Here is a 25,974-nt window from a genome sequence, read left to right on the forward strand (position 1 = left end):
TGCCCCCAACAATGCACCTTAATCCTGCCCTGCCTCATCTCCTGCTATTCCAGTACAGAGCCCCAGGCACACAGCTCTGCCAGTGCACCTTAGCTCAACCTAGGCAAGGGATGGGCAAACCTAATAGATTTGCATACAGTTGAGGCCGTGGGCATGCAGATCGATCTCATGCATATTCATTAGTGACAGCCTGAAAGGTTGATTGATTAGGGGCCTTCAAAGACTAAGGATGCCCATCCCAACCAACTTAACTCTTTAACTTGCATAGCAATGAGCTCTGCTAATGCAGCCAAACTTCACCTACAGCAATCCCTGCTATCTCAACCTTAAACCCCCGGAGACCAATGAAACAGCTAGAAAAGGCTAAACTGAAAGCCCGGAGCTCATTTAACTTCTCACCTGGGTCGGGATGATTTGACCCCAGTTTTAAAGAATTAGACTGGTTGCCAGTCACTTTTTGGGTTCAGCTCAAGTTGGTTAAGATATTCCATGCCCTGATATGGAACTAACTTTTTTAAACGAGAGAGTGCAATTTTATACCCTAATGCATATCCTGAGTTCCTCAAAAGCAATGTTGCTACTACTGCCAGCATTATGAGAGATAAAATTGGAAGGATCATGCAAAAGAGCATTGTCATATGCAGGTCCGTATACATAGAACTCCTTTCCTGAAGAATGTTACCTGATAAATGATTACCAAGTCTTCAGGTGCAAGGTCAAATCATGATTTCTCTGTAAAGCTTTCTCAGAACAAAATGAGAAAAGATATCTTCTCCATCTGCTTCTAGCCAAATTATCTGAGTCAACTGACTATGGTTCCTTTAGCTTTGCTGTGTACAATCTGCAATTCATCTCTGATGGGATCTTTATTGTCTATTGTAAATATTCTTACTGTTTGGTGTACTCTGTATCTTAAATACTTCTTGTGTTAATGTGTTTAGACATGTTACGTTAATTCTTGTGCTTATGTATATTATCCAGCCTTCTTGTAACTGGAGTTGAGCCACTGTGGGTAAGGGGTGCAGAAGCATGGCTGAATACATAACATATTGTTACAAAGAGAAGAGAAATAAAAGCATTGTATGGGGATCCATGTGATCATATTTGAGCTGCAGCAACGAAAGCCAGACAGAGATAGTAGTCAACAAGTTGCTGCCTTACCTCGGACAGGCACAAAGTCGCCTTCTCCTGTAGCTTTATCCCGGGCAAAGGGACTAATGGAAGGGAGAATTATCAGAGCAAAGGAAAGCAGCACGACCTACAATACAAATCAACGAAAAATAGTTTTAGCTTTGCTTCTTTGCTCCGAGTATGTGAGCCCCAGATATAAAAGCATGTTTGTCTTTCTTTATTTTCCAAGATCTGGGATATATATCTATATAACCAATTTATTCTGAGGGGATGCTTTGTTAGCATGTGTTCTAGAATATAGTGCTGGCCTGGGAGAAGGGATGAGAGTTTCCAAATCCTAACTAAGGCAACAAGCAGCATTTTTGCTGTAAATTTGCAGTGACATAAGACGGTGGAGTTCAAGCTAATAGAATAACGCAGCCCCTTCTGCTTTGCTTACCTGCTAATATCTAGAAAGCCCTAGTGAGTGCCAAAGGGGCAACATATTTCTCAGCTAAAGACCTTCCTTGTGCTGCATTATGATTAGGAATCTTTGTTTTCTGTCTTTATTTTATTTTCCCTGGGAATTTCAATGTTATAACAAAATAAAATGAGTGGAAAAAATACTTTGTTACAACAAACAAGGAGGAAAACCAGTGGAAGTGTCATTTTTCCATTGATTTTTTTTTGTTATAGCACTCAAATTCCTAAAAACAAAACAAAACAAAAAAAAATGAAAATGAAGGTCCCTAATTATGCTGAGTCTCCACCATAATTAGGGACCTACATTTTCCTCCTCCTCACTTGAGGAGGAAAAAGAGGAATAAAGGAGGTATGAGTTAGAACAGAAAAAAAACAAAGAGAGAGGGAATACACTGGAAGATCAAGGAGTTCCACCCAGCACTAGAGGAACCTATGTTCTGGGATGTGGAAATGAGAGAAGGGAATACACTAGAAGAACAAGGAGCTCCACCCAGCACTAGAGGAACCTATGTTCTGGGATGTGGAAATGAGAGAAGGGAATACACTAGAAGAACAAGGAGCTCCACCCAGCACTAGAGGAACTTATGTTCTGGGATGTGGAAATGAGAGAAGGGAATACACTAGAAGAACAAGGAGCTCCACCCAGCACTAGAGGAACCTATGTTCTGGGATGTGGAAATGAGAGAAGGGAATACACTAGAAGAACAAGGAGCTCCACCCAGCACTAGAAGAACCTATGTTCTGGGATGTGGAAATGAGACAAGGGAATACACAGGAAGAAGAACAAGGAGCTCCACCCAGCACTAGAGGAACCTATGTTCTGAGATGTGGAAATGAGAGAAGGAAATTCACAGGAAGAACAAGGAGCTCCACCCAGCACTAGAGGAACCTATGTTCTGAGATGTGGAAATGAGAGAAGGGAATACACAGGAAGAAGAAGATCTCCACCCAGCATTAGAGGAACCTATGTTTCGGGATGTGGCTATGAGTGATGCTGGGGAACAAAAACAAAATACTTCCGTCAAAGTGCTTCTGTCCCGCAACATGTCCTGAACATTTGATGTGGATAAGGTCCCATTCCCAAAGGTTATTAGAGGGATATACACACAGGAGGAGACAGGCATTGGTGGCAGCTCTGTGGGTGCAGTGAGGACTTGAGCACCCCCCACTCTGGCCAGGGAAGGATAATTTGTGTTGAGCTTAGCACCCCTGATCATTTTGAAAAGCTGGCTCCCAGGGAGGCAGGAATGATCGAAAGGGAAAGAGAATACAAGGGGATAGATAGGGGGAAGAGACAGGGAAAGAACAGAAGAGGGAAGAGTAAGGAGATAAGGAGAGAGGTCCTGGGAGGAAACGGCAAGAGTAAATAGGAGAGCGAGAATAGATGTGGAAAGAGGATTCAAGGGGAGAGAGAGAGAGAGAGGACATGAGAAGAGAAGACATGAGCAAGAAGAAAGAGTAACCTCACTCACCACAATGCAGGTCCCTGTCTGTGCTGGTTTGTTGGTTGACTGTAAAACAAGGCTCTGGAGTTTTTTCAGCTGCTCCAGGAGGGACCTGTAAGAATCAAGACATGCCTGTCAGCTGGGAGACGGGGGAGGGGGTGCGGCTGACACTGGCAGAATCCCACCTGGGCAGTAAGCAACCCGTTTCAGGTTGCACTTTTTACATCCTGGCTCTGTATTTTATTCTTGGCTTCATGGAATACATTTTCCAGCATTTAGCTAAACGTGGCACTTTCTACCCAATCCGGTGGCTTAGACCCCCCATGCCATCCTCTGAAATAATATCTGATGCTGAGCCTGCAATCGATGGGCACGCACCACGTTTAACGCGTTACGTGGCTTCGCCCCTCTCTCCCGCTCCTTCCTTCCCTGGGAAACCTGAAGCCGTTACTTACGAGTTCTGCTTCTCGAGCTGCAGCACCTTCCTGTGCAGTTCGTGGTTCTGAGTCGTGCAGGCTGACATCCTGAGAAGAGCCAGAAGAGTTGTGAGAATGGAGGGCAATGTACAATAACCCACTTTCCCCCCCCCCCCCCCATCCCAAAAACCATTGGATGAAGCAGGGAAGAAGCAGGGCAGACATGAAAATGAGGAACCGTTCTCCCATGGGGGGGGGAAGGATGCATGGAATGGACTTGTTGCAAGCATTTGCAGGAGGTAGAAACGGGTCTCTGGCGGGGCAATAGCTTCACACATTTCAGCGTGACGCCCAGCAAGTAGCCTGCATAAGATCGAACTCAATGGACTGAGAGTGCCTTTTGGGCAAATTAATTAGACAACTCTTTCATCCAAAATCCTGAACTTTCTATTTCAATCGAATCTCAGTTCATCAAGATTAATCCACGGTGGCCATTTCAGAAATATGGATACAAGACTGGCCTTGTTACTTGCCCTGGGCTGAAAAAGATTGCTGGGCTGCCAATGCAATGGACCGTCCATTATGGCTGGTCTTGGACGGATCTAGTCTTGCTTTCAGTAAGACAGATGGGTCAGAGCAGGTTAGTTTCTTTAGGCTCTCACCGAGACTCCAGGCCATCGATGTATTCTTTTTTCTTCTTCCGGCTCTCCTGGGCCGACTGCTTATTCCTGATCTTCCTTCGAATCTTTTTCAGAATTCTCTCCTCGTACTGTCAGAGACAAGAGTGCTCCTATTAAAATCGTGGCGAGGAGAGTCTCAGACACAGGCTCTTGTGGCTCCATTGTGCCAATGAAGACAGCAAGGCAAAGTGACCAGAGACGGGCCCATACCAGAAGAGTGACAGAAGAGGAAGGCCAAAACGGCCTATCCAGTATGACCAGCAGCGGTCGGTCCACTTTGGGCAGATGCGCATATAAATTCCCACACGGGTCCCTGACACCCACCTTCCCCTGCGTCCTTCACCCAACTGCTCAAGGTTGTACTATTGCTCCCCCTGCATCTATGGACCTGAAGTTCATATTCACTTAAGAGTAGCAGAACTATGACAGCAGTGAGGTAACCTAAGGACCGACTCAGGATTTCCCTCATGAGAAGGCGTCGCCTGGTCGCCCTTAGGGCATGGCTGCATTACACTCCTGCTTGCTCCTGTGATTTCTTAGCACATCAAAACCACCACTCTCTCCCCCAGCCCCTGGTTTCACTCTCTGGGCCTCCCCTTGCTCAGTGCTCTCTGCACTCCAGGGTGGGGCCACTTTGGAGATAAATCCAAGCGCTAGCGGTACTCAAAGCCTCAAAAAGAAAGACCAAACTCAAAACAGTCCAAAAGTCTTGTCTTCCCTGGCCCAAGTGGAACCAGGGCCAAGCCTGTGTCTTCAAATGTTGGGGTTTTTGGGTTTTTTTTTTATTTCATCTCTAGGAATTATATTTTTCCACAGCATTTTCATGATCTCTTTGGCTCCAGTAACCCAGCTCCGAATGATATTTTCAGGGACACTGGCCAGAGGATAAAAGGAGGCTGAGGGGAGCAAGCCTTAACTTCCCATTTAAATGCATTGGATTTGATCCTTTTTTTTTTTGCTTTAGTTTTAGAGAGAGACACAAAGCCTTAAAATCAAGACTGGTCACGTTTTGACTGAAAAAAAAACGTGGAGCCACCGTGCACTGTGTCAGCAGCTGTGCAGTATGACAGAGCCTTCCTTCTAACCCCACCTTGCTCACTGTCGTTCCTGGTCTGCCCAGATTTATGGCTTCTTCCCATACATTCAACGCAGAACAGTCTGTTCCCTAAATTTCAAAATATATCATCTTCACAAATTACAGCTTGTTAATGCTGCCGTTAAGGTTCCATTCTTTACTGAGGGTTGTGGGTTTTTTTTTTAATTTATTTAAATCTCTGAACTGTATTAATTCACAGAATTTTTGTGATCTGTTTGGTGGAAAACATTTTGGGGGCAGTTCTGAGCCGTGCGGTGTACACGGACGGTTCCAACCCACACGCTCGGCATCCAGTTTCCAAAGGGAAGGCGCCTGCCTCCTGATTCTTTTTGAAGTTTAGCAGCTGCAAAGTGCACGTGCTAAGATCACTGCATGCACTGCGCACCCTCCTGCTCGAGCGGGCGCAAAGTAGCGTGCATGCATCTGAAAACCAAACGCTCGCGGGCCGTTTACCTCCCCCCCTCCCCCTCCCTGGAACATCGAGAGCAGTCTGCTTATCTGAGGTGGACCCTTTACCTTGGAAAGAGGGAGCTGGGTGGGCAGAGTGACCCCCTCCTTGGTCAGCAGCTTCTTCTCATCTTCCGTCAGTACCAGCTCCTGGCAGTGCCCCTGGCCCAGGTTCTGCAGCTTCGGTAACTGCTGCTGCTGCTGCTGGAGTATAAGACGGTTAACCTGTAGAAGCTGGAGCTCAGCTTTGGGAGAACTTAAGCACTGTGCAGCCCTGGTTCATCCAGCGTAGATCCCTCGGCCTAGCCTCTGCCGCTAGACATTAACCAGGCAGAGCACCAGGGCAGCGACGATCTGGAATACACCCCTTAACACGCTCGGTACAGTATCTAAGCGTTGCAACTCATGGTAGATGCCCCATTCCAAGAGCCCCCAGTTAGCAGGGTTCCCAGCTGGCCCCACTTTCGCAGGACAGGCTGATCCAGTCCTGGTTTTGCCCCACTGCATGCAGTGACTTGTAGTTCTGATTTCCCTATTGTTTTCCCTTAGCAAAGCAGCTCAATGAGTCCCCGCATGCAGTGCGATAAAAAGTCAGGACTGGATCCGCCTGTCCTGAAACAACGGAGCCAATCAATAGCCTTACCAGTGTCTGCAAGGCAGTTCCCAAGGAAACGTGGGGTAAAATGTGTGTAAGAGAAGTGCATATACTTTGGAACACCTACAGACTTGATGAGTTTTCAAACTGCATTTCACAATGTAACTTCAAAAAACATATATTTGAAGTTGAAAGTGTGAGTGCATGTGTCTGTTTTCTTTTTCCTGCTGTCTCTTTGTGGGGGAACGATGTGCCTTCCCTGCTGGAGTCAGGACAGGAGGAAATAAATAACTGCGCTCTCACCATGTCGCAGCTGCTGGACAGGAGCAGGTCTTTCACAGTCAGTGTGCACGATCCCACAGTCTGGGCGGGAGCTGGCAGTTTGCAGCCGTCCTCTTGGTAAAAGCTGGGCGCCCATATGTCTGCAAGAATAACACAGGGCAAAATAAGGATGAGGCCATGAGCCACTCTGCTAACCAGGGGCTCATTCTCCCATACATCCAACTTTATTCACCACTAGAATTATGGGATTCAGTGTCTGAGTAAGGTGAGGCTCAGGACTACTGGGAAAGTAATAATACTCCTAGGTGTTCACTGCTTCTATAAAATACTACTAGAGATTTAGTACTAGTATAGTACTGCTACCTGTGGGAGGTAATCTATCTGTAAAGCACTTCTCTCTGATATGTAGGAAATAATGACATTTGGATGCTCAGTTACCTGAGTATGGTGACAGGTGGGTCACTCTTTGGAGTTCGTTACTCCTCTTCCTCCTCCTCGTGTCTCTGTCACAGATCAGTGACCAGATGTGCAGCAGCATTCCCAGATTGGTAGGAATCCGACAGGGGCCGCCACGAGACTAAGGCCCTATCAAAGGATTCCTGTTCCGAATGTCACCCTGCAAGGGATCTGTCTGTGGTGAGAGTGTCTTATGGCCAACAGTGGCTTGGCTCTGCCTCCCTTCAGTGTAATCAGTTCATCATAAGCTTAATTACCCGGGCCTCCTGACTCAGATATCACATTCAGCCCGTTCTTGCTCTCTCTCTCTGTCCTTTGGTCCTGCAGGATCCTGGGACACCTTGTTCGGTTATCGTGCACAGTGTTATCTTGCTATTGTAAAGATCAAAGTCCCCACTGTACTGATTAAGCCTGAGCTAATGGTAGGAAGAAAAAACTCTACAGCTGAAGAAAGGTAGCAGAGCTGTCAATAATGAGAGAACCTCTTTCTGGTTGAGCAGGAGAGTTGCTGCCTTGTACTTTTGGCGGCACCCCAAACCAGTCAGATTTTTCAGGATATCCATAATGAATATGCATGAAATAGATTTACATACATTAAAGGCCCAGGGTATGTATATTTATTGTGGAAATCCTAAAAACCCAACTGGCTAGGTGTGTCTCCAGGAGAGGGTTGGGAAACACTGATCTAGTTCTCACTTGGCCGTGTTTCCTCACACCAGGAACTCATACCTGGACACCTTTATTTATTTATGTATTTAAAACATGCCTATCCCACACAATACAATGTACTTAGTGGGTAACAAATATACATACAAAATTAAAAAAAAGGAAGCACCCAATAACCAATGTTGAAGTTACGTTACACAAAAACAGCAATCCAGCACAAACTAGAGCACAGCTCAGGAAGCATCTAGACCAGAGGTTCTCAACCCTGTACTCAGGGTACACCTAGCCCATCAGATTTTCAGGATCTCCACAATTAATATGCATGAAAGAGATCTGCATACAATGGAAGCAATGCATGCAAATCTATCTCAGGCCTGTTCATTCTGATATCCTGAAAATGTGACTGACTAGGTGTGCTCTGAGGACTGGGTTGAGAGCCAGTGATCTAGACCATCCTACATAATTAAAAATATGATGCAGCAATCAGTTGCCAGAATCACTGTGTGCTTACGCGAAACCCCCCCCCCCCCCCCACTCATACTCAGTCCTGATCAGAAACTCAACCATCCAAGAGCTGACAATAACTTTAGAGGCTAGAAGTGAGAAAACTAGAGAGGAAAGGTGAGATTATTACAGCCTGCTCACCCAGGTCAATGGAGATCTCTGCCTCTCGCTCCATTCCTGGCACCTTCAGGGTGGACATAGCTTGGCAGTCCTCCTGGAAAGAAGCATACAGGGACTCAATTTGCCCATCCTCGCAATACCCTGGACTGCTGGTGGCCATGCAGTGCTGGGGGCTGTCAAGCTGGTCTGAATGGGGGTCTTCGGAGATGCCGCTATCACTGGCTCCAGGAGACCACAAGGGAGAATCTGGGACCGAGTCCCCAGACGTCAGAAAAGAGCAGAGAAAATCTTCACACTCTGGAGAGTGCACCAGCTGCACACAAGTAAACATAGCAGATTTAAAAATAAAATTAAAAAATTACAATGCAAAACACCAGAGTACAATGAAAACTGGAATTATCAAGGATTTCCACTCTGTAGAGGCAACAGCAAATACAAATGAACGAACTTTGTGGAGCACTAAAGCCCAGAGGCGGGCACCTTAGCTCTCCTGAGGATGGACTGCTCCTTGGGGACTCTTATAGTATACTTGGAACCCATGTACACAGGGAATCTGAATTCCTGTACCGGGTGGGGTTGTGTATGCTAGGAGTTACAGGGAATAATTTTAACAGAAAGCTATAGTCCATTCCTAGGGGTGTATAGTGCTATAAATTTAGACCGTGAGCTCTCTTGGGACAGGGAAATACCTACAGTCCTTGAACGTAATCTCTGTTGAGGTGCTCGAAAGGTGGAATATAAATAAATGAATACGTATAATTCAGTGTCAAGCTCCCAGAGAGCGCATTTCAGCTCATTGTAATCAGCTGGGCCAGCGTGGCACCCTTAGTGCATTTGCCACTGCTCTCTTACCTTGTGGTCACTCACGTTTTGCCCTGTAGGTGGCCAATGGTTGTGGAAAGGAGCTCTGCTGAAGTCCTCGTGCCTCAGGATGCCATCGTGGTGGTCAAACAGGAGGTCCAGCAGCTCCAAATTGTCCATCCCTCCCAGCTGGCAACCAGAGGTCACCTGGGGAGAAAAAGGAGGGCAGCAGGCCGGTAAGGCAAGAGAAGGGGAGGGGACGTGAACAAGCAAGAGGGAAGAAAAATGAAACAGAGAAACTCCACGTCAGACACTTAACCTCGTAGTAAGCTCTTTGGCGCAGGGAGACTGTCAGGGCTAGATTTAAGATTGTGGGGCTGGTAGGCAGAGGACCAGGGGCAGGAGATTTTACCCATGGAAATCAGAGAGTAGTAAGGGGGTCCCAGTTTTTGGATGTCTTCTGAATTTAGCACCTTAGACGTGTGCCCATAAACCTAAATATGGTCCTGGAAATTAGAACCCTAAAGTATTCCAGCAGAGCTACCTAACAATAAAAGCGAATCAAGAGAACAGCAGAAGGGTGCATTCATGCTGGTTCCCCTTCTGAAGAGCTGCAGCCTTTGTTTACCCTCACTCCCCAGTGAACTGTGATTCCCTGATAGGCTCCCCTTACCTGTCCCAGAATATAAGTAATTAAGTAAATAAATACATATTTATAAAAAGAAAACAGAGGTGGCTGGTTAACTTTGTCCCCCTGGCAGTTCCAGGAACTGCAAGATCACCGGGACCTGGCACACTTCCAGATGTCACAGCACTCAGGGGCCGATGTCCTAAAATCCATGCAAAAACAGGAGTTACATTTTAGCGTGGGTTTTGGTAGAAACAAGTGGTACTGAGGGATACAGTAACCTCATTTATGTATTTAAACAATATATTCGGCAATTTCCATATTGTACAATAATACTGAATAATAATAATGATTGAATATTGCTCTTATGGGATGGAAATTGAGCAGGAATTTAAAAAGTGCACTAAATGAAAGAAAACCATGCTAAGACGTGAGTTAACCCGAAAAGCCAGACTAAGGCAGAAAAGTGCTTTAAAACAGGAGTAGGAAGGTAAGGGCTTGAAGGGAGAAAGGTGGTGACCAAAATGACCTCGCATGCAAGACTGGCACTGGGCATCGCAACTTGGGCACAATCTCACACGCAACAAAGTCATTTGGGCAAGGCATGACAAGGGTAAGCTCTCTGGGGAGGGCACCTTCAGCCGAACACTGAACATCCTGACTAGGGCACAAAAGCGTGCAAACTCCTATGGCTTAGCCTTTCATTTCATTTGACGTGCTTTGCTCAAAAGGTCCTGCATGCAAGGCTATACCCAGGTTAAGATGCAAATTTGCCTGTAAGGCCGTTGTCCCATAGTGCCAGAGCATACTGTTCAGCTGTAGGTGCCTGCCCCAGAGAGCTTACTTGCCTTGCACACTGGGGCAGTCGCCCACACCTGAATAGGGCACACTGGCACTGTGGCACAATGGCCTTTCATAGAAATTGGCCCTGTGCATCAGGGCGAGGGGGGAGGTGTCTCATGCCCCCTTACACTGTAGCCCTCTCCCTCCCTCGTGCGTTTGTGTGTGGAGGAGGGGGCTTAGGGTTGTAGGTGGGGGTGAGTGGAATGCATGTGAATGTCTGCAGCAATTAAAATTGCTTGGGAGGACTTCCGGTGGCATGGTGGAGGTGTAGGACGCGTTTCTGCGGAGCTCCGTCCTCCCTTCCCCCCCTTCTCATATTTTGACAGCTTAGCGTGGCGATTTTTCTCTAATTGAACGCCGTAAGTTGCTCTTTTGTGGCCTTGGAACTTTATAACTGACCTGTGAGTGCCAGAACTGGGAATTTCGTGGGGCTATGGCGGCGAAACCTCCACGGCGAGGGCCGGAGAAATACCCTCAAACGGAGTTAAAGATGACACCGTCGTCTAGCTCCCCCTCGTCCCCGGATGGCCGAGACGGAAAAGTCGCAGAGGTGGTTGAGGCGGTCGTGGCGGCACTAGACGAGAAATTTGATAAATTATATCAGAAGTTCGAGGATATGAGCCAGCTTTTTACAGAATCTACTCAGCGGCTGACCGAGGCCGAAACCCGAATTTCAACGGCAGAGGATCAACTCCATGTGCTGGAAAGCCAGGTAAAAGATCTTAAAGCGGAGGCGGATAAGCAGGCTAAGAAACTTGACGACTTGGAGAACCGCTCCCGTCGGGGAAACCTTCGGTTTATTGGCTTCCCTGAATCACTTAAGGATAGTGACTTACCGGGCCTTTTGGAATCCTGGCTGCCGCAGGCCCTTGAGCTGCCGCCCGCCCACGGGACTTTGCGCATCGAGAGAGCGCATAGGTTGGGACAGAAACAAGTGAATTCTCAACGCTCCCGTCCGGTGATTGCTAAGTTTTTGAACTCGGCCCACAAGATGGATGTTTTGCTGGCATATCGGAGGAAGAAGCAGATTGACTATCAGGGCTCCCAAATTCTAATCTTCCAGGATTATTCCGCGTTGGTAGCGGCTCAAAGAAAAGCGTTTTCGCCCGTTTGCACTCAATTGGCACGCCACAAAATTCCTTTTCTGCTTCACTTTCCAGCCAGATTGAAAATTACCTGGCAGAACGAATCTCAAGTCTTCGAGTCGGCTGACTCAGCACAGCAGTTTGTGAACACTTTTCACCTGCCGAATGGCTGATTGAGTGGCTTTTTTATATTGCTACGCCATGCCCAGAAATGAAGAGTGGATTCGACTGGATGGAGATTTTTTGGACTTATTTGTCCTCTAGACACTTTTGTTCTGCTCCCCATATTGGTGATGGACATTTTTTGCTGGTCCTATATATTTAGCTATTAGCCTGCTTTGTTTAATGTTTAACAGTGACTGGGTGGATGTTTGGGCCTAGCTACCACGGGGATTGTTTTCTTTTACATTTGTTCTCCCTCTCTTCTATGGATGTGGGGGGGGGGGGGGGGGGAGTGATCCATGCGGAAGGAAGTCTGATTCTCTATGGTTAGAGAATGGGTACGTTTGCTGGTGGGGAAGTTATGGGACAGGGGGGGGAGGGGTTAGGGACTGGGGACATTCGGTTCTTTTTTGATACTAGGATTATGCAATTTGAGTTCTGGCGGGAGGTAGATGGGGGAACGGGCTCGGGTCTAGGCTGGGAGACCCGAGCTCGGGAGCCCTTATTTTGTTTCAGTTTTCTTGGTCTACTCTTGATTACCTTCTTATGACCCAATCGGTTATGCGATTTGGATCCTGGAATGTGTCCGGGATTGGTTCCGTTGTTAAACGTTATAAAATTCTGCAAGCATTACAACGTCATCGAATTCACATTGCTTTTTTGCAGGAGACAAAGTTAGATGCTTTAGAACATCAGAAACTTCGTAGGATGTGGGTACAGCATGTTTTCTCAGCTCAAAGTTCTTCCCGTGGGGCGGGGGTGGCCATCCTGATAGGAAAGCAGGTTTCTTTTCATTTGGGCCATATGATAGCTGATGAAGAAGGGAGGTTTCTTATCTTGCAATGTCAGCTGCAGGGTCTGCTCCCAATAATTATACCCACGCTTTCTTTACTCGTTTGATAGCCTTGCTGGCTACTCATACCAAGGGCCATCTTTTGGTCGGAGGCGACTTTAATTGTGTTTTGGATCCTTCACAGGACCGCTCCACTAAAAGGGCTGGCCCGGGGGACGCTCCATCTAAGGGAGTCTCTCTTGTTTGTCAGGCATTGGATGTCCTTGACGCTTGGCGGACGCTCCACCCCTATACTCTGGAATATACTCATCTCTCCAGAGAACAAGGTACGGGGTCCCGAATTGACTACATCCTTACTGGAGCCCTAGATTTTGCACGCGTATTACGGGTGGAGTTGGGCCCCTTGATGGTCTCTGATCATACTCCTGTTTTTTTAGATTTTTTAGTAGAGACTTTGGACTCCTCTCCACGGGTTTGGCGGTTCCCACGTCGCCTGGTTGGAGATGGACCCTTTCGGACCTATCTACTTCAGCAATGGGCTGATTATGTTGAACATAATGCGCAGCATGAGTTGACCCCATTGCTGTTTTGGGAGGCTGCGAAAGCGGTGTTACGAGGGGCCCTCATAGCTTATACTGCTCGCACCCATAAGGCTCAGCTGGCGCGCATTCGGTTGTTAGAAAGTCGCTTGCGGACAGCTAAACGAGATTATGAACAGGCTCCCACGCCACATCTTAAATCGCTCCTGCATACGGTCATGTATGAATTAAATTCCTTGCTATATGACCGGGCGAGGAAATCTGCTTTTTATTTTAGGGCCAAGTACTACCACCACGGAAATAAATCGGGTAGGCTTTTAGCAAACATGACTAAGTCTTGGCGCAGTAGGACACATGTCACCGCCTTAAGGACATCCAATGGCACTCTAGCTAATAAGACTGAGACTATAGGAGACATCTTCTGCGACTACTATCGCCAGCTATATCAAGCTGAGCCGGTTAATACAGAGGCCCTTAGGGCTTATCTTGCTCATTCTGGCCTTCCCCGCTTAACTGACTCTCAATTGGAGTTATTAAATTGCCCTATTCAACCAAAGGAACTTCAATTAGCGATCAAGAAGGCCAAGCTTTTGAAGGCCCCAGGCCCGGATGGGTACCCGGCCGAATTTTATAAGATTCTTTCTGCGCAAATAGTATTACCTTTGGCGAAAATGCTGAATGATGTCATAGACCATCCTACGTCTTCATTGTATAGCAACCGGGCGTTTATAACAGTCATACCCAAGGCTGGTCGGGATCCCACCCTGCCAGCTTCTTATAGACAGATATCCCTTTTGAACTTTGATATGAAGCTCTTGGCGAAGGTGATGGCAACTCGTCTGTCGACTCTCCTACCTGGTCTTATTCATGAGGATCAGGTGGGATTTGTCAAGGACCGTAGTTCCTCCTCTAATGTTCGAAAAATCTTATCCTCTTTAGAAACCTGTCAATGGCTGGATATTCCCTCCATTCTTATTAGTTTCGACGCTGAGAAGGCGTTCGACAGGGTGGGATGGCCTTTTATGTTCGCAGTTTTAGACACCTTGGGTATTACTGGTTACTTTCGCTTGGCGGTACAGGCGCTATATCATGACCCGGTTGCTTCTATCATGTTAAATGGTACCCTTACGGCCTCGTTTCCTATATGTCGTGGCACCCGTCAGGGTTGCCCGCTTTCCCCGCTTCTGTTCATTCTCACGTTGGAGCCCTTTTTGAACACCATACGAAGCAATGCCTTGATTAGGGGTATTTCCCCCCGTCCTGGAAAGCCGGCTTCCTATAAGTTGGTAGCCTTCGCTGATGATCTCTTGGTTCACCTTAGTTCCCCACAATCATCCTGGGAGGCCTTAATGGGAGAAATGGACAAATATGGCTCTCTGGCGGGTCTCAAATTGAATTTAGACAAGTCTCTGTATCTACTGACTATGCCTGGCTCTCACACGTGGATACCGGAGGATTTCCCCATTCCTCAGGCAGTTCACCACATTAAATATTTAGGGGTGCTCATTCCTAAACTTCCCCATTTATTACATCTTATCAATCATCGGGAATTATTACGGAAGACTGCTGTTTTGCTTGCTAGATGGGCTCATCTTCCTCTTACGCTGGTGGGGCGGATAGCTTTATATAAAATGCTTATCTTTCCTAAGTGGTTGTACACAATGCAACTCCTTCCTATTGTTTGGACTAGGAGAGATTTGCAGACCCAAGATGCCCAGCTCCGTAAATTTCTATGGCAAGGCAAAAAACCGAGACTGTCTTTACAGACAGTTTATCTAAGAAAAGGGGTGGATGGGGACTTCCGGACCTACGGGTCTATAGTGTTGCCTGTCAAATGCGCCATGTTGCGGACTGGTTGATGACAACCTCTTATTATACCCCTTTGCGGGTTGAGCAGGCCTGGGTGTATCCTTTGAGTCTAGCATTTATTTTGCATAAATCCTTGGGCCAGCTTCCGCCTCACCTACGTACCAGTGTGCTAATCCGACCTACTTACGTGGCTTGGAGATGGGCCTGTCAGCGGTTTCAGTTTCCTCGCGCAGTGACTCACTTCTTACCCTTGCAGGGAAATTCAGATTTCCCGCCTGGCTTACATAGTACCGTTTTTGGGTTCTGGTATGAGAAAGGTGTGAAATCTGTTTGGCAATTGGTTGATGACTCTAATAAGTTGTTTCCTTTTTCTCTCCTGCAAGACCAGTATGACTTGCCGCATTCTCACTTTTACGCATACCTGCAGGTTAGACACTACATCCACGCTTTACACTTACCGGATCCACATCAATCTGCTTGGGAGTTTTTGTCAGATTATTTAGATATGGTGGACCCAACGCGCCATAGGCTTTCGTTTTGGTATAAATTATTGGAGGACTCTCGGGTCTTACCTTTATGGGACAGAGTGGTTACTGGGTGGAATCGAGAACTGGGAACTTCCCTCACGACACCCTATTATGGAAAGTGTTTTTCCAGGTCCCATTTTTTCTCTGTTCCGACCCCTTTACAGGAACTCCAATTTAAGTTTTTGCATCGATTTTATGTGGCCTCTGCGCAGGCGTGTAAGATGGGGAAGGGTGGTACAGGTAGCTGCTTAAAGTGTGGAGCCCCTAGGAGCACCTTGGGTCATCAATTTTGGTCCTGCCCTAACATTAGGTTCTTTTGGGAACAAGTGCATGTTTATCTTCAAAGACTCTGTGCCATGCGTTTTGCGTTTCATGTCAATGTGTTTCTTTGGGATGTTAGTCGAGGCATCTTTTTTGCTAAGACAACTACGAAATGGTGGTTCCGCTTGGTAATTCTATTAGCCAAAAAATGCATTTTACAAAAGTGGTTGGCCCCGGAGCCGCCGACTCTAACGCAATTACGTAACCTTATCCATCAGACCTGTCTCTTGGATAAATATATCTTTAAAGTGGAATGGTTTCACCCCTGTATACAATTTGTGAACCGATGGGAGACGTATCTGAACTCTGTTTCTCCTTCTGTCAGAAGTTTGCTGCTTAATGATTTACCTATATCTTGAACTGTACTAGAGTATTTCTCTAACTGTCTTTCTTTGTTGCAGTCCTAGGTTATTTATTTCTTAAATTTTTTTGTTTATCAGCCCGATGTCCTGGAGGGGGGAGGGGGGAGCATTAGATGTTCTGGGAGGGGAGGGGGGAATATGGGAGGTTGTTCAGTTGTAAAGTTTGTTCTGGACTTTGTTCTTTATTGTTTTTTCCGGCAAAGAGTCTGGCTGGAAATTACATACACTGAAACCGTTTTGTAGTTCTGGAACGTATGTATGTAACTGGAAATTTGGAAAATGTGACTATTGGAGTCGTGTAGTTGACATTGCTTGTTCATCTTGTCACAAATATAAAAATAAAAAAAATAAAAAATTGCTTTGACTGGCACAATGCTGAGGTGGAGTAAAAGTTAACTTACATTGCTGGTAGCCATTGCTGTGCCCATGTGGTGGTGTCTGTTTCTGCGGCACCGGGCACATCAATAGAGTAACACTGGCCACCAGAAATAAGAGTTTATACTCCACCTCAGACCAAGGAAAGGAGTTGAATTTCCAGCATAAGCTCTCTTGGGCGTGCACCTACAGCCGAACACAATGTAAGCTCTCTGGGGAAGGTAACATCAGCTAAAGTGTATGCAGCCTGACATTGGTGTACTGTTCAGCTATATGTGCCCCCACATGAGATGTTTTGCTTTGTTAAGCTAGCTGTAGGGGCCTGCCCCAGAGAGCTTATGCTTTGAATTTTCCTGGCCATTATGTACCCACAAGTTGGGATGCATAGGACCAATCTCACATGCAGTACCATTCTTGCAAGGCGTGGCAAGTAAAATAAAAACATAAGCTCCCTGGGGCGGGCACCTACAGTTAAACAGTACGCCAAAGTTGAGATGCACAGTGCCGGCATACTGTTCAACTATAGGTGCCCACCCAAAGAGCTTGTGCTAGAAAATAAACTCCTAGGTCCGAGGCGGCGTAAACTCACATTTCTGGTGGCCAAAGCTATTCTGTTGCCGTGCTCAGTGTGGCAGAAGCAGCTGGACACCACCACACTAGGCACAGTAATAGAATAGCCCGGCCACCAGAAATGTGAGTTAAGTTTTACTCCTGCTCTGACCCAATTACATTTCCAGAACTAAGAACGTGTGCTTTAAGCTGTCTGCCCTCTCCCTTGCCGGGGAATAGCTAATGCCACCTTTTACATGGGATGTGCACGCACCCGCGCTAATTTTAACATTGATTTTTTACTCCATTTTTAGTGCACATTTGTTTTAAGCATTAAAACCCCTGTTAATTACCAGGGTTAACTTGCCATAGGAAAAAAGCATGCTAAAACAGAAATAAAAACGTGCACTAATGTCAGCGGGCCTTATTACATCACCCCCCCCCCCCCCAGTGCGTCTGTACCAGTATTCACACATCTGTTACCAGATAATGTTATGCGTCTCCAGTGCCTACTCATCTCTGCAGAACACTTCTACGGTAAGAGCCGTTATATCTACGGCGCTACCAAATGTTTTAAGGGGCAATTATTTTGGACTCCTAACTGGTCCCTTGTTCTGGAGTTGAGCTGCAGTTGGCCCTCCTCCTCTGTCTAGATGAGAATACATTTGTAAATGCAGCTGTGCAGGCTCTGATCCTTGCAGCCTCTCCATCACAGCCTTCTCACCCCTCTCCTGCGTTATCTTCTTCCTCACAGGGGAAGCTCAAGTCAATCTTCTGCCTGAGGCAAGGATGAGATGGTGCCCCCTCCCCCCCCCACCAAGGCGCAGCACAGGTCAAATTACTGAGTGAGCCAGGGGGAAGGCCCACCCCCCTCCCGGAGGAACCCTGCCAAATGCCGCTCTCTCAGGGTAGATGCAAGGGTATTAGGAGGCCTAGGCGAACCTCACAACCATGCGCCACCACCGCATCCCCATCCCCCCCCATTCACATACAATTTAAAATTATACATTTATTTTAAAATGCCATATTGACCATGTCCCCCACCCAAAAAGGGAGATTCTACCTGAAAAAAAAAGAGCATTCAAGGATATAAAAATATCACTTATGTATATTACATTTATCTGCACTGCAGAAAACCCTCCAAAACATACATTTGGAATCCATATATTAGGCCTATTGGAAAGCATGTCGGATGCAGGCTAGGCCCTCAGATAGCCATGAGAAAACTTAATTAAAATTACAATATTATAAACCTCCCCTACCAAAACAGCACTAAATGCCAGCACTCAAAAAGTAACAAGCCTACCTATGAAAAGGCAAAACTACAAATATTACAACAGGTCCTACAACACCAATATACCTCCTATTAGGAAAACAGAACAAGCCAGGCAGCTATAAACTACATGCTAGCAAAATATCTCACCTCAGTCACACATGCAGAATGCAGATAGACTCTCGCCAAATAGAATAAACTGACTAAAAAGTATAAATAGAAACAGGCTGGCAAAAACTGAACTGGAAACCACAACAAATTAGAATCTGTATGCAATGCAACAATGGAAAAAAAATATATCATTGTTCCTTGTTAAACATTAAATACAATCAAGAAATATAAAACATCAACCATACCAATAAAAAGAATAAATATGTCAAATCAGATTATGAATAGTAAAATATCCAATAAAAATGCATATAAAAAAATTTAAAAAATTTACCAAACACCAATAAAATATTTCAAAACATCAAATAGCATCCAATTATCTAAAATTAATAGGGATGGAAAAAAAAATCCTCCACTCTCCATACCTTGGAACATCTGATTTCCAGTCACCCCGAGATTCTCCTGGATTATTGAGGGAGGTGGAGGGGGTATGAGAAAAGTGTATAAACTTTATCCCCTCTCTTTCTCATTCACACACTCTAACAAATGTTAATTCTATCTCTCACTCACACTCTAACACACATATTCATTCTCATGCACATGCTTATTCACTGATTCTCTCCCCTACATACATACACACAAGCACTCACACACTCAGTGGTTCTCTCTCCCTCACACAGAAAGACACACAGGCACTCTCTCATACTCAGTGGCTCTCTCTCTCCCTCAAACACAAACAGAGGTGCTTTCTTACACTCAGTCATGCTCTCTCCCTCACACACACATGCTCGCTCTCATGCTCAGTGACTCTTTTTCCCTCATGTTCACTGGCTCGCTCTCCCTCACACACACACACACAGGTATTCTCTCATTCTCAATGGCTCTCTCTCTCCTTCACACACAGGAATTCCCTCCCACACACATACACACACACACACACACACACAGGCACTCTCTTTCTCTCTCTCACACACACACAGGAACTCTCACACTCTCAACATGCACACAGGCACTCTCCTTCTCTCTCCTACATACACTCAAGGCCGTAGGAGGGATGGGCCACATCAATGAGCTGCAGGGGTGGTGTCATGCAAGTTGGGCCGATAAAGTTTATCTTTTGCTGCTGAGCTGCGTCACTGAAGATGCACTGTAAGGAGGGGGGGAGAGGGGGTCACGTTATTTTTAAGATGCACTGTGGTAGAGGTGGACCACGGCACTCTAAGATGCACCATGAGGGGAAGGGGCCGTGTCACTTTTAAGATGCGCTGTGAGAGGGGTGGGCCACATCACTGAAGTTGCACTGTGAGGGAGGGGAGAGAACTGCGTCACTGAAGCTGCGCCGAGTTTCTTCTTTTGCCACTGGGCCAAAGATGGGCCATGGTGGGGAAAGGGCCTCGTCACTCTAAGATGTGCCGTAGAAGGGGTGGTGTCGTTTAAGCTGTGCCGTTGTGGGTTTGGGAGTCCCACAGATGCCTGAGAGAACTGTGCCGCCAGCACCCCTTCTGTCTGCAGGGCTGGAATCCCTGTGGGCAGTTTATTGAAGTTGTGCTGATGATGTTGGCCTGAAGGTAGGGTGAAGCAGCCACCGCAGCATTATTTTGGAGCCGCCTTTTGCCGCCTGAAGCCACCATCTCACTCTGCCTTGTGATAGAACTGCCCCTGCTTTTCCATATCTTGTCTAGTAAGACATACGAAATGCCGGCCTTGGTTCAGCCCCAAAGTTGGCTTCCTACAATCCTTCACATGGTCTGCAGAACATCTCTGGTTAAAGTCATCCCCTCTATCTGTCAGATTTTTTTATTTTTATTTATTTATTTGTGTTTTTCTATACCGGCATTCACGGAAGTTCGTATCATGTCGGTTTACATAAAACAAGGGGTGAGCAATACATTATAACGTACATAGCTAAAACGTAAGAGTATACATTACAAAAGTATAACAAGTGCATAGAAGAAAAAGTTACAATAAAACAGGGGTTATTCTAACTGGGATTAGAGTTAGAGGAGAGATAAAAAGTTTAACAAGAAGTAAAACCTTGTAGTGATTGGTTGGTATTGTCTGTTTCAGTTTAATAGAAGATGCTCAGTGCTGCTGCATTTGATGGAAGTGAATCATTAAGGGTCCGGAAATGCTTTCATGAACAGCCATGTTTTAAGTCTCTTCCTGAAGGTTGGAAGACATGGTTCCTGTCGTAATTCTAAGGGGATTGAGTTCCATAGTGGGGGACCTGCTGTGGAGAAGGCCCGATCTCTCAATGTTATATGCTGGGTAGTATTGTTGTGAGGTACTTGTAGATATTCTCTATATGCTTCTCTGATGGGTCTGTTGGAGGAGTGTTTTTTGAGAGCTATTTGTAGATGGAGTGGAGCCAGTCCATGGATATTCAGTCCATCACTTTCCACTGCAACTATTCTAAGGTGGCCAACTGGCTCCAGATTTGCATGTGGGTTCATCCAGTCCTAGATTTATCCCATTGCATTCAGGGGCTTGTTGTTCTGATTTCCCTATTGCATTTCCCCATGAAAATTAAGACTATAGATCCCCCACATGAAGTGGTTTAAACCCAGTACTGGATCAGTCCTGTTGGCTGAATCTGGAGCCAGTTGTTGCCGTCAAACATGTGGTGATCACATTATTCCTCAAAAAAACATTTCTGGATCCTACTCGCCTTGCTAATTATTGTCTCATCTCTTGCTTCCCTTTGGCTAAACTCAAATCTTCCGAGTTACCTGAAGAACTCATTTGTCTCCAGTGAATAACTTTCTTGTATCTCAAGTCATTCTTGATTCCCGCCAATCTGGCTTCTACCCTCTGCATGCAAATGACACAGCTCTTGTCACAGTCTCCAGCAGCTTCTTTATGGCCAAGACCAACGTCCTTTACTCAATCCTCAACCTCTTTGACCTATCCACTGCTTTTAACACTGTTGATCATCATCTATGTCATGCCACTCTGTCCTCTCTTGGATTTCAGAACTCCTTTCTATCTTACTTCTCTTATTACACTTTAAATGTACCTTCTCATGCATCCTCCTTCCCCACCCTCCCATTCTCACTGTGACTTAGGGCACTATAGTAGGCCCTGTTTTCTACTGTCTCTACACTCATTCCATTGGTGCTCTGATCTATTCCCATGGCTTGCAGTATCATCTTTATGTCAACAAGTCCAGGTCTATCTCTCTGTACCTGAACTTTCATCCAGCATCCAGGACAAATCTCAGCCTGTCTAGATGCCTTATCACTACCTTAAACTTAACATTGCCAGAATAGAACTTCACAGCTTTCCTCTCAAACCCACCTATCTTTCTCCATTTTTCTATCTCCATGGATAGCACTGTCATCCTTCCAATCCACTCAGCCTACACTCTTGGGGTCATTGTTGACTTCTCTTTCTCCTTCTCCATGCACATCCAAAACACTCCTAAAACATATCATTGCTTTCGCTATAGAATTACTAAAAATTGTACCTTCCTTTCTGAAGATACTACCACAACCCTTATCCACTCTCTCATCACTTCCTGCTTAACCTCCTGCAATGCCTTTCTCACAGGCCTCTCACTGAACCATTTCTCTCCACTACCATCTCTTCAAAACAGTTGTGTGACTTAGCTTCCTTCAGTATCATTATGACCATATGAGCCCCCTTCTCAAATCACTCCAGTGGTTCCCCACCTGCTTCTGCATACAGTCCAGGCTTCTCCTACAAATGCATTCTCTTTGCACCTCCTCGCTACCTCCCTCTCTTATCTCCCTGTATTCCCCTCCTCACAAGCTGCTCTTGTCCGTGCCATTCTCCTCCAATGCCAATTCTCAAAGCTGCACTTTCCACCTTTCTACATCATATGCCTGGAATACCCTTCTTGTTTTCTCTCTTTCTGGTCATATTCAAGTCACACAAAAAATAATCCCACCTTTTGAAGTTGCTTTTTACAATTTTAAACACAGGCCTTTTCTGATCACAGCATTGTCAGTTTTAACTATGCTGTTCATTATAGTAAATATTTATTTAAAATCTTTTCTATACCATCATTAAGTTATATACCATCACAACGGTTTACATACAGGCACGTTAATTAAAGTAGATAAATGTGTACGGTAGTACATTCTAACAAGTGCCAATAAGGTTCGGTTACATTATGTCATAATAAATCTTATTTGTTGAGTGAGGTAAGTCTTGACCGTGTATACCTGTCAGTTAATTTTTACAGGTATAAGTCTCATGTTCTGTTTAATTCTTTTAAGTTAGCCGTGAGGTACACTAATAAACTACTCAGAGTACATTCTGAGACAGTGCTTTGTGCTGGTGGTCTTCTGCCTGTTCCTGCATACTTTCTATTCCCTGTTCTCTTTGTGAGAGGCTTGTTTAAAAAGCCAGGTTTTTAAACTTTTAAAAAAATGTTTTGAGGTCTCTTCGTAATCTGATCTCTAGTGGCATTGTGTTCCATAGTGTAGGGCCTGCTAAGGATAATGCCCTTTCTGTAACTTGTGTTAGTCTCACTGTCCTGACTGAAGGAATGGTTAGGAGTGCTTTGTTGGCTGATCTCAGGTTTCTGTGTGGGACGTGTACCCGTAGCACTGTGTTCAGCCAGTCTGCCTTTTCGTCGTGTATTAATTTATGTATTGTACAAAGGGTTTTGTATTGTATTCTGTGTTCTATAAGTAGCCAGTGTAATTCTGCTAGAGTTTCAGTGATATGGTCCCTCCTTTTTTTTTACCAGTCAGTATCCTTGCTGCAGTGTTTTGTAGTATTTGAAGTGGTCTTAAAATTGTATGAGGGAGTCCCAATAATAGGGCGTTACAGTAGTCAGTATTTTTGTATTTTTGTCTGTGTTGCTTGACTAGATGGTAAGCCCCATAGTGCAAGGACCGTCTCTTACATGTATCTACCTGCACCCTAGAAATGCTAAGTGGCAGCAGTAGGTGTTGTGTAGAAAGAGTTAAAGATGTACATATTTTTTGCTCTTTGCTCAGAATGAAGGTGCTGAAGTCCAAGCTGTACTTTAATAGCTCACAGCTGGAAAGATTTCCATCCGTCCACACTGCTTTCTGGTGAGTCCCTTTTAAACCCATCAGTGGCCAGTGTCTTGTGTGGAACCTCGGCCCTTATTCAACAAAGATTATTTCCATAGGTGCAGAAGGGGTAAAAGTATTTTAGAAAGAGATCCTTAATACTCAGCAGATCTGAAAAAAGGGATATTTATTTATTTATAGTCCTCTTTTTTAAGCACTTCAATGTAAATCACAGGACCTATGTGGTCCCGTCACAACTTCATCTTTGGAGCTTCCTCTGGAACAAATTTTCCACTCATGTCCAAACCAAAACTAAAAGCCCCTCTTATAGTTGAGCTTCCATTCCCTCGCAATTAATTGTATTGTTGGTACATTGTACACTGTCCAGCTTATGATGTCGGTTTTGCTTTTGATGGAAAGCTAAATAAAAACCGTAAATCAATCAATCCATATTATGTTAGTCTGAAAGTGAGGCATCACAACTGGGACGAAGTATCCAAAATACTCGTTTGTGAGTAACCTCACTGAGTATATACAATCGCTTGTTTGTGGGGTGTGTCATTAATATGTGCTATCCACAGCGGTGGGAAGCTGATAAAATAACCCCACCCCCATGCCCTCTACTGACCAGATGCTGGCCTTGCTCAGAGTCACCCACCCTCATGTCCCATGGAGAGAACAAAAGCTAATTCTCCCTCCTTAAAGTCCAGCATTGATGGATTCCCTGCTGAGGGGCTTCAAATGACTTGGGTACCTTATGTGAAAGTTCAACAAACATTACCACTGACCGACTGATTCGTATGTAAATTAATTCCCAGTGCTACCTGTAGACACATTCCCATGCCCGGACTGCGAATGGAGTAAGCGCTCCTCAAAGCTTGACCAAATACAGACTCAGACAGCACTCCCATAGGCTGCGATGGCCACCTTTCAAGAAGCCATCACTGATGCCTCAGACCTTGCAGGTTCTGGCTTGACCCTCCTCAGTAGAGGGTCATCAGCCCCCTCTTCCCTAGATCATTCCCTGCCCTAGACTCTGGTGGCATCACTTTCTTTAAATAGCCACATTTCACACTAACTGAAAGCCCGAAAAATCTCCCTCCTTGAGCCAACGAGCAGTTTGGGAGGTATTATAAACACAAACCATGAACTCCCGTGGAATCCTGGGACGTCTGATTGATAAACCTTTAACTCTCTCTGTGGAGTGTGATCACTCTCCTTACCGAGAGTGACATGCTGCAGAAGGCAAGCATTTAATGAAGTGTTAAAAAGAGCAAGTCTACAGCACCGGAGGAGAAGAGAGCTGGTTTGATATATAGAAACCGCAGTGCAAACCACTTGCTTTCCTCAGGAAATCTCTGCTCAGCTTGGCTATCCTGCCCTGCTGGACTTTGCTCCTGTTGTTCTCTTTCTGCTTCACAGATTGTCTCACCCTGTGAACGGCAGCAAGTAGGTAAAAAAAACAAACCAAAACCCTGGAGAATGGAGGATAAGCATCTAATGAAGGAGGAAAAAAAAAAAGAACATGAACCCACCTTCTCTGTAGCCAGTGCCATTCGCAGCCCCCCCTGGAAAGTTTTCCGACTTTGGTGTCAGAGGGGCTGAGATTGTTGGTCAAGGCCCCTTACGCCTCTGGTGTCCACTTGCACCTCTTCTCCACTTTGTGTCAAGGTTTAAACTCCAACAGGACAGAAATAGCAGGGGGGATTGCAAAACCATCCTATGCTCTGATTGGCCTCTGAGATGACTGGCAGGTGGCATTCACCACTCAGCTTTGAAGAGCCCTAGGTGGGCAAGTCATCAGAAAACAGCCTGTGCTGGACTGACGTTGCCATGGCAACGATGGTCCAGAGTCCAGCCCCAGTTGGGTCTCCTTCAACTTTGACATAGTTTCAGAATAGATTTTCCCTTTTTTTTTTTTTCCCCTTGCATGGAACAAATTGGCGTGCAATAAAACATCTATTTTTACAGCCAGAATAAACAAACAGGCATCTGTTTTTCAAATGGGGTTTCTCCCATTGACGCTTAAACACTAAACACCTGATGAGAAGTTCACCAGGGCACACCAGTTGTTTGTCCTTAAAAATAGATCTCTGCCTCCCCACTCACCCCCCTCACAACACCCACTAACTTATTTTCATTTTGAAAATCATAGAGCACTTGCGCCATAAGGTTACCACCTGGCCACCTCACCCCAGGTCAACTAAACAAGTTTATTCAGGCCTGGTCTTACAGCATGGCATGCATGGAGTTCTAATTCTTATTTAAAAAGATCAGAACTACAGATCCATGCATGCTATGGGGGCAAAACTAGAACCAGTACTCCCTGTTTGGTTAACCTGTGGTGAGATGGCAACCCTACTGAACTCCAAAATCTTGATCATCACTAAGAAAAAAAGGAACAGTCACACCCTGATGGCATGATAGTCCGAGGGTGTGACTACACATGCAGAGAATTAATAATGTCATCAACCATGTGACAGTTCATAC

At 45.6% G+C, this 25,974-nt stretch overlaps 1 protein-coding gene across 3 annotated transcripts in view; it reads right to left on the bottom strand.

Annotated features, from left to right (window-relative positions):
• The window catches only part of CREB3L3 (cAMP responsive element binding protein 3 like 3), a 28,480-nt gene extending 3,325 nt beyond the window's left edge, over window positions 1–25,155 (bottom strand). Inside the window, exons 1-9 of one of the 3 annotated variants that reach the window (XM_029614249.1) lie at window positions 25,020–25,155; window positions 9,168–9,308; window positions 8,322–8,613; window positions 6,576–6,694; window positions 5,747–5,881; window positions 4,117–4,223; window positions 3,494–3,562; window positions 3,066–3,150; window positions 1,162–1,258 (exon numbers count right to left, since the gene is read on the bottom strand). In XM_029614249.1, the coding sequence (XP_029470109.1) occupies window positions 1,162–1,258; window positions 3,066–3,150; window positions 3,494–3,562; window positions 4,117–4,223; window positions 5,747–5,881; window positions 6,576–6,694; window positions 8,322–8,613; window positions 9,168–9,308; window positions 25,020–25,040 (1,066 nt within the window). In that variant the 5' untranslated portion in view covers window positions 25,041–25,155. Of the gene's footprint in view, window positions 1–1,161; window positions 1,259–3,065; window positions 3,151–3,493; window positions 3,563–4,116; window positions 4,224–5,746; window positions 5,882–6,575; window positions 6,695–8,321; window positions 8,614–9,152; window positions 9,309–25,019 lie in introns of all 3 variants that reach the window. The other 2 variants (XM_029614248.1, XM_029614247.1) reach the window with 2 other exon arrangements.
• Between the last annotated feature and the right edge of the window lie 819 nt (window positions 25,156–25,974).

The sequence above is a fragment of the Rhinatrema bivittatum genome, chromosome 8 (genome assembly GCF_901001135.1).
Source record: "Rhinatrema bivittatum chromosome 8, aRhiBiv1.1, whole genome shotgun sequence".
Taxonomy (NCBI): domain Eukaryota; kingdom Metazoa; phylum Chordata; class Amphibia; order Gymnophiona; family Rhinatrematidae; genus Rhinatrema; species Rhinatrema bivittatum.